This window comes from Scyliorhinus canicula, chromosome 3 (genome assembly GCF_902713615.1).
Source record: "Scyliorhinus canicula chromosome 3, sScyCan1.1, whole genome shotgun sequence".
NCBI classification, from domain to species: Eukaryota; Metazoa; Chordata; class Chondrichthyes; order Carcharhiniformes; family Scyliorhinidae; genus Scyliorhinus; species Scyliorhinus canicula.
The window spans coordinates 229,543,056-229,556,074 of record NC_052148.1 but is presented as its reverse complement, the minus strand read 5'-3'; the positions used below and the strand labels follow the sequence as shown (position 1 = coordinate 229,556,074).

The window sequence follows — 13,019 nt, the reverse complement described above, 5'->3', positions numbered from 1 at the left end:
AATGGCCTCTTTGTGAGCAGCACATTCTGCGTAATTTCATGGTAGTATTTACCTGCAACTTTTACATGATGCTTAATGGTTTTTAAAAATTTTGTTTGTCATTTCAGTCATAAAGGGACAGACAAAAACACATGGCTTTTTAAAAAGTGTAGCTGTTTGTCTTCATACTTGCCCCCAAAAAGTGATAGACTATTAAAGTAAAATTGCATCTGATACATCTTGGTGGCTTACTATGCAAGTTGTATGTAATATATGTGATATAGTGTCGCTCGTAGTTTTGCAACTTAAAAGTCAAGGATTAGTACAAGAACAATTTTAGGACTGTAGTCAAACTGAATGGATTAACATCGTTATACACTACTCAAGAGTTTATATTACGGCGGCATGTGGCGCAGTGGTTAGCATTGGGGCTGCGGTACTGAGGACCCGGGTTCAAATCCTGGCCTTGGGTCACTATCCGTGTGGATAGTGGATATTGCACATTATCCCCATGTCTGCGTAAGTTTCATCCGCACAACCCAAAGATGTGCAGGTTTGGTGGATTGGCCACGCTAAATTGCCCCTTGATTGGAAAAAAAATAATTGGGTATTCTAAATTTATATTAAAAAAAACTAAAAAAAGAGTTTCCACCAAATCCCTCCCCTTAGGTATTTGTTTGAGATGATTTTGGCATTCATCAATCCTTTGCTTTCTGCTCTGTTCCAGAAATATCCAACTCCAGTTAACACAAAAACAGAAGAATTTCAGGTTAGACAAAGAATAGAATGCAGAAACAAGCAAAGAATGCTGTAAAAAATCAGCAGGTCTGGCAGCATCAATAGATTACATTTCAAGTTAGGTTTGGGATCCAGAAGAAGATGACAGAATCTTCTACTATTCACACAAGCCTACTTTTAGCTTTCGACCTTTGACACCAACAAAAATTACCATGGTGCTGGAACCCCTCTTTGCCTCCCCACTTTCTGACTTGCCCAATCTATTATGTCATTTGTCTTTATAATTACAAAACTTTCCCCCACCCCCCATCTACTCATATGCCACAAACTATATTGTCCATCAAATATCGGGCCAAGTAATTATCTGGTTTTCCCCAATAAAGAACCATTGAAAGATTGTCTCCTTCATTGATAAAATGACTATTTTCCTCTGTTAACATTGAATATGGCTGTCAAATGGATCCCAAGCCAGATGGTGAAGAATTGAAACTAGATGCCATTCCTTTCTTGATAATAGATATATTTACAAAATGCAACATTACATACCTACGCCTTCTATCTACTGCCTGCAGCATTCTAATAGTCTCCATTTATACGTAATCTAAATAATCTAAATGCTTAATTAAACTATGCCTTATATCATAGATTATCATAGAATTTACATAGAATTTACAGTGCAGGAGGCCATTCGGCCCATCGAGTCTGCACCGGCTCTTGGAAAGGGCACCCTACCCAAGGTCAACACCTCCACCCTATCCCCATAACCCAGTAACCCCACCCAACACTAAGGGCAATTTTGGACACTAAGGACAATTTATCATGGCCAATCCACCTAACCTGCACACCTTTGGACTGTGGGAGGAAACCAGAGCACCCGGAGGAAACCCACGCACACACGGGGAGGATGTGCAGACTCCGCACAGATAGTGACCCAAGAAGGAATTGAACCTGGGGCCCTGGAGCTGTGAAGCAATTATGCTATCCACAGTGCTACCGTGCTGCCCTATATCCATGCACTTTGACACCATAATTAACATACTGTTACGAACCACGCTGATGTTAAATGTGAAGGTATCCTAAAACCCAGAAGGGTAACTTGAAACACCAGTTCGTCATGGTGCATGTGCTTTTTTGGTATAACGTGAGGAGCGATGTACAACCCAGTGAGGAACAGTCTAGTCGTTGTGTGAGCAATTAATAAAGAAGATTTATTAACTTAAAAGACAAAAACCACACATGACAAGGAGGCCTGTTATACACTATGAAAATTAAGTATACGGATGACTATACACATACAATGTTACATGAAACTATCCTTTGGTCCCCAGACATAAATTTCCTGAATTCTGAGACATTCATTTTTCCAAACAACATCCAATGTTTAGTAGCTCTGTGAGCTAAAGCCAGCAGATAATTACCACAACTAGGTTAAGGTGCCACGTCTGGGAAATAGTCTTCAGGCTCAGCGAAGGCAGAAAATGGCAGCTTTTTTTGGGGAGGCCAAACCTGCAACTGCTGCAGTTTGGATGTTAGCTGTCTCTCCTCCTCCTTAGTGTTCTATAGTTATACTTCTTCCTTCCCTTTGATTTTATTCACCCTGTGAAGTTGGCTTTTGACAGGTACATCCCCATTTCCATTTTGAAGTTACCACCTCTGTACCGTTGTTTTCTCGAGTCACATATGTAAATAATTGTTTCCCACAGATAGATGAATTTGCATCTCATCATTTCTCCATAAGTCTGCCTCTGATCAACTCCTAGTTTTACTTTTTAATCTTAATTTTTTCCCTTTTTTAAAAAATAAATTTAGAGTACCCAATTCATTTTTCCAATTAAGGGGCAATTTAGCATGGCCAATCCACCTAGCCTGCACATCTTTGGGTTGTGGGGCGAAACCCAAGCAACACGGGGAGAATGTGCAAACTCCACACGGACAGTGACCCAGAGCCGGGATCGAACCTGGGACCTCGGCGCCGTGAGGCAGCAGTGCTATCCAGTGTGCAACCATGCTGCCCCATTTTTGTCCCTTCTTAACAATATCATTGGCCATGGTGTCACAGTGAACCATAGCAATTGATAACAGGGGGAAAGATGTTGTCAATGTTGCCAAGAAGACTTATTTTCCTTTGGACTGTTCATATCATAATCAGAAGTTCACTGATTCTCTTCACTTTGGCAGCTTATTTTCTTGTGCCATTTTATGGTTTTAAATTAAATTACAGATATTGATATACGTTTCTTTCAGCAAATAACATTTTTAAAATTTATTTGATAGAATGTGCATCTCTGGCTGGGCCAGTATTTATTGCCAATCCCTAATTTCCCCTGAAAAGATGGCGGTGAGCGGCCTTCTTGAACCACTGCAAGCCATGCGGTATGGCAGACCAACAATGTTGTTAGGAAAGGAGTTTCAGGACTTTGACCCAGCGACAGTGAAGGAACAGCAATATAGCTCCAAGTCAGGACGGTGTGTGGCTTGGAGGGCAACACGCAGGTTGGGATGTTCCGATACATTTGCTACCTTCGTCCTTTTAAGTGGTAGAGGTCATGGGCGCGATTCTCCGCCCTCCCACGCCGGGTGGGAGAATAGCGGGAGGGCTTCCCGACATTTTTCACGCCCTCCCGCTATTCTCCCCCCCCCGCCCCCACGCCCGACCCACGCCACGAATCTCCGTGTTTTACGGCGAGCGACGATTCTCCGAGGCCGATGGCCCGAGCGGCAGGGCTTTACGCCCGTTTCAACACGGCAGCAAACACACCTGCTCGCTGCCGTCGTGAAACGGGCGCCAGATGCCCGTTTGCATCTGGACCGATCGCGGTCCATAACGGACGCACTCTTTTCCCTCCGCCGTCCAGCAAGATCAAGCCACCACGTCTTGCGGGGCGGCTGAGAGAAAAGACGGCAACTGCGCATGCGCGGGTTGGCGTTGTCCAACCTGCGCATGCGCAGCTGATGTCATCGGCCATGTCAGCCGGCGTGACGCTTGACGTGCGGCCTTGACAACCGTCAAGGCCGCGCCGCTGTGACGCACGGGGCCGCGCTCCTAGCCCCGCCCGGAGGGGAGAATCGGCCCCGGAAGTGGGTGTGAAGGCTGCCGTGGGTCACGGCCTGTCCCACGGCAGCCTTTACGATTCTCCGCATTTGCGGAAAATCTCGCCCTATGCGTTTGAAATGTGCTGTCGCAGGAGCCTCGGTGAGCTACTGTGGTGCATTTTGTAGATGGTCCATACTGTTGCCACTGTGCATTGGTGGAGGGAATTAGTGTTTAACGTGGTGGATGGGGTGCCAATCAAGCAAGCAGCTTTGTCCTGGATGGTGTTAAGTTTCTTGAGTGTTCAATAAAATCATAAATTTGTTTTTATGAAGAATCAAGCTTATGATTTTTCAATTCATCGGCTGGCCATACCTTGATTTAAGGATGACTTGTACTCAGAGTCACGGGTTTCTGCTATGGGTCTTCATTTGACTGAACAGACCGCTTCTCGATCTGTTGATCTTTGGGCACATGAGGCAGGATGCCCCATAAGGTAGTAGGATGGGAAATGCAGGTTTTGCTTTCTTTTCTTCTCTACCCCCTTATTATGGTATTTGGACTCAAAGCAGGATTCAGTCTGATGGGCAAGTTGTTTTCATTTTAAATGGCTGGTACCAAACTCCTCCCAGTACTAATGTTAATGCTGCTGCATTTGAAGGATAGGTTCAGAGTGCCTTTGAAGCTTTTTCTTTTTTCTTTTCTTGGAATGCTTGCCATTTAGGAGTTGAGAAACAGGACCTGGCAGTCGAGATTCTTTTCACCCATCCCGATATAGGGTTCAGTCCATCACAGTGGATTTTGCAGGAGCTTTGTCTGAATGCTTGTGGAGCTTGCTTCAAGAGCAATAGTGTTTGTATGACAGTGTTCCCATTGAATCCAGATGTTATGGCGAAGCATTGATGATGGGATTTCACCAGCGCTCCTAGGTGTTGCTGATATACAGTCCAAGTATCACAGCAGCACAGGTGTGTGGTGACATCAACTGCTTATGTTGACTTATGGAGGTCTTTGTTGTCAAATATTCACTGCTGTAGTTTGTAAAAGCTGTGCTTGTGCAGCTGATCCAATGTTGTATTTCCTCGTCGATGCTGGCCTTTTGATAGGTGGTTGCCAAGGTACAGAAACATTTTCCAGAGTCTCTTCAAAATTTACGGGGGCTGCAATATTTCACTGACCAGGTGTGAGTTGATATGCAATTTTTGTTTTGGCAATATTTAAGATCAAGCAGAGTGTCTTGCATGCAGGATTGGAGATATCAAGAGTGGTTTACAAATCTGGTGCAGAATGGGCCATAACACTGCAGTCATCTGCAAATTGTAGATCATGTGTAAGTTTTCATTGTGGTCAGTTTATTATTGGCACAGAGACAATTGTGGTTAAAGTGATTTTCATCTAATGCTAACCTCAAAGGGGGCAGGTTCTTTTTTTTCTGCCAAATCCTTAAGATGAGTGCCAGAAGTCTTGATGCAAGCAAACATCTACCAGCTTTACGAAATAGCTGCAGTCACTTTACAGTACAGTATTGATTTTTTTTTCAACTACTTAAAAATGAGAGATCTACCAAAAATAAACTATCTGAAGAAATAAATCCATTTATTAGCATCTGGCCAAATCAGTAAGACAGCCACAAAACCTAAAATAAGCTTTTTGATGGAATGAAGCACATAAGCATCAGTGTAAAGTGCACAAAAACTCTCAATTATACTATAAACAATCCAAGCTATAGAAATTGAAATAAGATTGAGAAACATAGGGCAGAATTCTCCGCAACGCCCGGAGTGTTTCACAACGGCATCGGAGGCCGCTCCTCACCCCCTATTCTCCCCCCCCCCCCCCCCCCCCCCCCCGGGGGCTAGGAGCGGCGTCCCGTAAATCTTGACCGCCGGGCCTTGTTGCTGGCGTCAAGGCCCGGCGCACCGAGAATGACGCGGCCAGCGGCGCCTAATGACGTCAGCCGCGCATGCGCAGGTTGGCCGGCGCCAACCCGCGGATGAGCGGTTGCCGTCTTGCCCTCCGCTGCACCGCAAAACGTGGCAGCTTGATCTTGCGGGGCGGTGGAGGGGAAAGAGTGCGTCCCTTGGAGACGCCAGCCCGACGATCGGTGGGCACCAATCGTGGGCCAGTCCCCTCCCAAGCACGGCCGTGGTGCTCGCTCCCCTCCCCGCCCCCCACAAGCCACAAACTCACCTTTGGCACCATATTCACGCTGGCAGCGACCAGGTATGGTTGGGAACGGCAGGCCTCTCGGCCGGAGAATCGCGGGTCTCCGTGAAAAACGGCAACCCACGATTCTCCGAGCGGCGTGTCGCAAAACGCGACATGCCATTTTGTGGGGGGGTGGGAGAATTCGGGGGGGGGGGGGGGGGGGGGGCCAGAGCGGCCCTCCCGCGATTCTCCCACCCGACCTGGGCAGCGGAGAATCGTGCCCATAATCTTGTGTACAGCAAGCAGCAAAAAAGTTTGGATGACTTCACACCATTTAACATCACTAAATGTCGTCGAATCCCGGCCCTGGGTCAGTGTGTGTGAGGAGTTTGCACATTCTCCCCGTGTCTGCGTGGGTTTCGCCCCCACAACCCAAAAGATATGCAGGTAGGCGGATTGGCCGCGCTAAATTGCCCCTTAATTGGAAAAAATAATTGGGTACTCTAAATTTTTAAAAAAACATTACTAAATGTCCTCCACAAAAGTATAATACTAAACCCTCCAACTGGTATAACTTTAGAGTTTTATACTGAGTAATTACATTGCATTAGGAACTTTTAGAGCAGTAATCATGTATCATGAAATAGGGATTAGATAAAGCTCTAAGGATATATCAAGGGAACAATGAATGTGCAGCAGTAGTTTTCAAGTTCAAATATTTCCATCGATAGGATTATGCATTACAATTCAAGGTAGAAATAGGCAAAATACTGACATTCAACAAATGAAAGCTCTGGTTAAGAAAGGATGCAAACTTGCATCCAACGGATGCTTTATCACTGGACAAATATTCTTGCCAATCAAAAGGAGAACAACATTTTTTTCTGGCAACATCTGCTACACAATCTAACCTAATTAAAATGTTCTGATAGACAGGTTTGAATATAATTTGTAGCACCTAAAAAAAGGGAAGCTTCTAACTTTGTCTCATCTCTAAATCATTACAGTAATTATATAAAATAGTAGCATTTAGACCTCACAGGCCTGAATATAGATGCAATCTCAAAATTACTGAAGCAAAGCTAGTGAAGAATGCTCTGACAAACAGCTTGCTATTTACCTGTGCCGCCGTTGTAATATGCTTGATCTAACATAATTCATTACAAATTTTATACATCGTGCCACATTGACTATCCAAGAGAAATAATTACTTCCTTGATATTTGTTCGTTTTTTTCCAATCTTTATAAATTATCAAATGCAAAATGCAAAATCCAAACTCTGGGAGGTTGATGTGTCCATTTGGAGCTTCCAATGCTAACCCTGCCAAAGCTGGTATAATCAGATTTATCTTCTCACACCACTAGATGCACATGAAGGGTGTCCGTTTGTTCCAGGAAGCTGGGAATCCCAGCTTGTGGAAAGAATTTTGGTAAGGGAAAGGTGATGGCTCCCCAACAGAACAAAATTTCACGCAAACAAATTAATCATACAATGGGGAAAAAATTCAAGGGGCGACATGGTGGCAAGCACTGTTGTCTCACAGCGCCAGGGACCTGGGTTCGATTCCGACTTCGGGTAACTGTCTGGCTGGAGTTTACACTTTCTTCTCATGTCTGCGTGGGTTTCCTCCGGGTGCTCAAGTTTCCTCCCACAGTCCAAAGATGTGCAGGTTAGGTGGGTTGGCTGTGATAAACTGCACCTTAGGGTGGGGTTTCAGGAATAGGGTGGGGGATTGAGCCTGGGTAAGGTGGTTTTTCGAAGGGTTGGTGCAGACTCGATGAGCTGAATGGCCTCCTTTTGCATTGTAGGGATTCTATGATTCTATGATCTATGACCACTTTCTTGGCTCCCAAGAGGAGTGTTTCAACTACAATTAGTGAGGCCAGAACACTTCTTTCTTCTAGATACAGTGGCCAGACTCTTAACATTGTTAATCAAGTCCATTATCACAACGCCTTCTCTGTCAATAGTCTTGCCAGGTGCTAGCAAAAGTGCTGCCTTTTAAAAGACTTCCATGCAAAGCTAAATACATTTTGGTGAATCAGGGTTTCAGTCTATATTCCATTTGTCTCTCAAAGCTACAGCCGAAGAGCCAAAGATGTTCAACCTTGATGGTTTTATACATTATATCTTGATAAATCTTGTGAACGGTAAAATTGTGTTTTTTTTCAATTGCTTCAGTTACACGCATAACTCTTTCTTTCAACATTTCCACAACCTGACGGTGCATAGGTCAGACGTTCATCTGCTATTGTAGCTAATTATTCCTGGAACAGGTCGCTAGTCTGTCACCAGGGGCTTATAGCTTGAGGGTCATTACACCACATCAAGCGTAGCTCACACAAACTAAGGACAATTTAGCTCAGCAAGACCACCTAACCTGCACTTTTTTGGACTGTGGGAGGAAACCAGAGAACCCAATGAAAACCCATGCAAACACAAGGGGAACGTGCAAAGTTTGCATAGATAGACTCCAGGTCACAATCAAACCCAGATCCCTGACGCTGTGAAGCAGCAGTGCTAACGACTGCGCCACCGTGCCGACGACATGCATAGCTATATGGTACATTCAGTCAGCCTTGCTTTCTCATCTTGATATAAATAGTTAAAGTAATAGTTCAAGTTTTAAAAAATGGGTTTTCACATGTTGGATGTCCACAAACATAATAAATTACTAGTCCAAATGATATGAGTTGTTTTGGTTTTCTTACCGGATAACTGTCACTCACAAAAATATAAACAGGTGACAATATAAGCTGCAACATCGTCTCTTTGTATCCCTTCTTCATTTCAAAGCAAAGTCTTTCCAGAAATACTGTGGGACACTCTGAACCATCACTGCTGCAATGCTGAAACATATCACGTTTGAGATCTTTTCAGATAAACTACAGAATAAATCAAAACTATAAATTCTTAACCATCGACTATTGTAGCATTTGTTGGGCTTTAAATATTACAGTAGCAAGTTAACATAAACAATCTAGCTTTATAAAACTATTAATAGAATTGTTATGATTCTTCCATATGATCTAAGATTTTTACACAAGATTATATATACATAAATCGAGCAAAGAGATGAAGGTGCAAGATTGGATATATTCTTGAATTGCCACCCCTAGTCAATATGAATTAATTTTGTTACCTGGGAAGGTGGTACAGAATTCTGCAAATTCAAGTAATGCTTATTTCAGTTTGGCATTCTGTTCAGACTTTCTAAACCTGTGTTCTAATCCCCTCAGTGAGAAAACATAACGTGGTAGGATACTGAGAAATACGGGGATGGGCAATAAATGCAGGCCTAGCCAGCGACGCCCAAATCCCCTAAATGAATTTTTAAAAACAAGCATATGAAGACCTTTCCAGGTAATTGGGTCATTTCAATTGAACACCGTGTTCCCAGAACTAGGAGAATGGAAACAAAAAAATGAAAAATTCTGGAAGATTGCTATTGCGTCTTCGTACAATTTCTGAGGTACAAGACAAGAGGAGGAAAATGAAATGACCACCACAAGAAAGAAGATCCTAGTAGCATCAATATTTCTCATATTATGCAAGCAAATCACACAGCAGAACTGGAATTGACAATCATGGGAACATGAGAGTCCTACACATTTAACAAAAGAGAATTAATATGATTGGGTGACAGTAAGAGGAATGAAAAGAAAAAGTACACACACAAATGATTAGATATACTGCTCTAGCTTTATAATATTTTTGTTGAACTAGAGCAAACGTTACATTATCCCACAATTAGGGGATAAAATAGAGTTTAATTCCTTTTAAATGCCTGTTAGAGACATTTTTTGAATATTGACACAATGTAACTCACTGAATCAAGCAAGCACATTAGCACAAGGCCAGATAACATTTTGAGGCATACACCAATATGCAGCAGCACGTCAGCATATTGTACCGGTTCATCTCTCACCACTACCCCATACTGCTCAAAACGTTCACAAACCAAGCCTGTTGCTGAGGAGTATGGGGTGATAGTACAACCAAGGTTGCCACGGAACACAAATTACTTATGAAACTTTAATCACCAATTTAGGCACTCCAAGCAAAAAAGGCTATCAAGAGGTTTTACTGTTTGTATTCTTCAAAGGTTATTCTACCAAATTAACCGTCGTATTTTGTTATGCTTTTTGCTTTTCCTGTGGCAGTGGGAAAATAATTAATATACATTTTGAAACACAACTTTTAAAAGGGGCATGGGGAGAGTCAGAGCGAATACTAGATTGCACTGACACTCAAAACAGTGCTTTTGTGATATTGGCAAATGTTTGTGGAACAGACTGCATTTTCTAGCAAAATTGATGGAACACCGAATGCTTTCACCTTTTGATTTAACCAGTGTTATTTTACAAGCCAAGTTTGTTCGTCAACATTTCATTTTAATGTACTCTCATACTCAATTAGTATCTCCATGAATGTGTAAAGCTCGAGTTAAGTGTATTAAAAGGTTAAGTAGAAAATATGGTTTGATGTGATCAATTTAAGTCACATCACACATATGCATATTTTGGATATAAGTGAGACCATTCCAGAGATGGCTCCATCAAATAGGTAGGCTCATTTTTTTTCCGATTCTTCTTTAATTCTTACATATTACAGATCATACTGGAAATAAAAGTTTTAAGAGATAGTAAGCAACTACACTATTTAGCATGCAATATACTGACATTATCCCACGTTCTGTTTTCAATATAAAATTATACGTAGGGCATTTTAATTTATCGTATTATGCTTGGTGCATTTCTATTCAGAAAATATCTGCTCCAAATATTACACATGCTACGATGAACAATGCAGCTTTGACAGCATGATAAGGTAATAAAGAGGACTCAGATTAGATCATAAACCATGGGCGGGATTCTCCGACCCCCCCGCCGGGTCTCTGGCGATTCTCCGGCCTGCGATGGGCCGAAGTCCCGCCGCTGTCAAGCCTCTCCCGCCGGCGTGGATCAAACCACCTACCTTACTGGCGGGAGCAGGCGGCGCAGGCGGGCTCCGGGGTCCTGGGGGTGGCGCGGGGTGATCTGGCCCCGGGGGGTGCCCCCACGCTGGCCTGGCCCACGATCGGAGCCCACCGATCGGCGGGCGGGCCTGTGCCGTGGGGGCACTCTTGTCCTTCCACCTTCGCCATAGTCTTCACCATGGCGGAGGCAGAAGTGACCCCCTCCCCTGCGCATGCGCGGGGATGACGTCAGCAGTCGCTGACGCTCCGGCGCATGCGCGGACTTCCGCCAGCCGGCGAAGTCCCTTCGGCCCCGGCTGGTGTGGCACCAAAGGCCGTCCACGCCATCACGCCGGGACTCCCCGCCCCTCTGGGTAGGGGTGAATCCCGGCCCACGTAAGTGAATGCTGAGCAGTTCAGTTAAATCAACGTGACCTAGAGGTAGGTGGCTGCTTCAAGATATATATTGGGCAAACTACTATTGTAATGTTCAGTGAAATAAAATCTGACATCATTATATTTCACGTCACATGGCACCTTTGACATCAATACATCTCAAATCACAGTTCACAGGAAGTGATATAAAATTATACATTTCTTGCAACTACCTGGTCCAGGCACTACCTGGCACAAAGTAAAACCATCCTGAAAATGAAATGTTGGCACTCCAATAATTCCACTTGTGGAATATATTACATAGAAAGCGAACTTCTGGATATATTTCACAAAACAAACATTTTGAAGTTTAATTTGTGTTTCTAAACTTCACTGCTACTGAAATTACATCAGTTCAGGCTGAGTGCTCTACTACTTCATGGCATGTAGCAGCTTATGTGTTAACATATATGCAATGCATTCTAATCCACATTATGATTATATAGACTTGATAACATAGAGTTTTAAACAAAATATGTACTTGAATTAATAATTTGGATTCAAAAACAGTGATACATTTTGAGGATTCAACAACAGCTTACTTTAAAGCACAAAGTAAACACCTTTTCTGCTCCAATTCACTCACCACTGGAAGTTTTCCATGCACTTTGTACAAATTAATAAATACAGAGATGTCCCACGGGCGGAGTGTAAGCGGGTGAACTTGCTTGCCCCCACTCTCGGCTTCCTTCTTTTCATTTTCTTCAACTCCAACCGCTGGCCATCCAGAACTAGACGATGTTGACAATGACAGCACAGGGCTTGTGACCACTTCTTCAAAATCAGTATACATATCATCTTCACCAAAGTAATTTTCCTTTTAAAATAACAGGACGTGTTAGACTGATGCCAGTAAAGTACAATCAATTACACTTAGCAGAACCAAGTGTAATTTTCCAGCAACTGCTCAATAGCAACTATATCCTATTTTAAATAGTCTTGTTAAGTAGCTAAAAAATGATTACCAATTTATTAATTTTAAGTGTTATTTGCACACATCATAAATTATTTAGGAACTGTGTGCAAAAGTCTTTCTTACAACTGTCTGCCTAAGTTACTGCCTAGGTGAATCAATGAAAGAAAATGGAAATTGCTGGAAATACTCAGCAGACCTGGCAGCAAATGTGGAGAGAGAAAGAGAGTTAATACTTAGTTAAATATGATTCTTCTTCAGAATCCTGAATCATATTGGACTTGAAACATTACTGTTTCTCTCTCCATAGGTGTTGCCAGACCTGTTGAGTATTTCCAGCACTTGGTTTTTATTTCAGATTTTCAGCATCCACAGTATTTTCCTTTTAGTGAATCAATGAAGGGGCTGTTGCTCATTCTCTAGAACTTTCAGCTCAGGTTTTGGTCTCCCTCCACCTTGGATCTGGACCATGGATCCGGGCCCTCCAAAGTGCCTGACGAGCACGAGTAAAATGGTGAAGGAGAGCACTGTGGGGAAGACAGTGCTAAAAATATGCCAACTATATTTTGGGCAGGTATATTGCAGTTTTATTTTAGTGCAATCAGGAATAACAAACCCTGGTCTTTTTGGTTCTTTGCCACATCACTGGGAATGTAGATTTATTTTCATTGGGTAAACTCTTCAGGCCTCTGGATCAGCAAAGACTGGATGTACGACTGAAGATGCACATGAAGACCTTGTGAAAGTCCTGATGCACGAACATATGTGAAAATTGACTGGGAAGTTTAAACATCCAATCGCCAATTCGCGTGCTGT

The 13,019-nt window shown here is 43.1% G+C and overlaps 1 protein-coding gene across 12 annotated transcripts in view; it reads right to left on the bottom strand.

The window, feature by feature from the left end:
* kiaa1109 (KIAA1109 ortholog) overlaps window positions 1-13,019 on the bottom strand; it is a 534,122-nt gene that overhangs the window by 337,536 nt on the left and 183,567 nt on the right. For all 12 annotated transcript variants that reach the window (XM_038792378.1, XM_038792369.1, XM_038792381.1 and 9 more), the window contains 2 exons: window positions 11,877-12,107; window positions 8,610-8,747 (listed from right to left, as the gene is read on the bottom strand). In XM_038792378.1, the coding sequence (XP_038648306.1) occupies window positions 8,610-8,747; window positions 11,877-12,107 (369 nt within the window). The remainder of the gene's footprint in view (window positions 1-8,609; window positions 8,748-11,876; window positions 12,108-13,019) is intronic.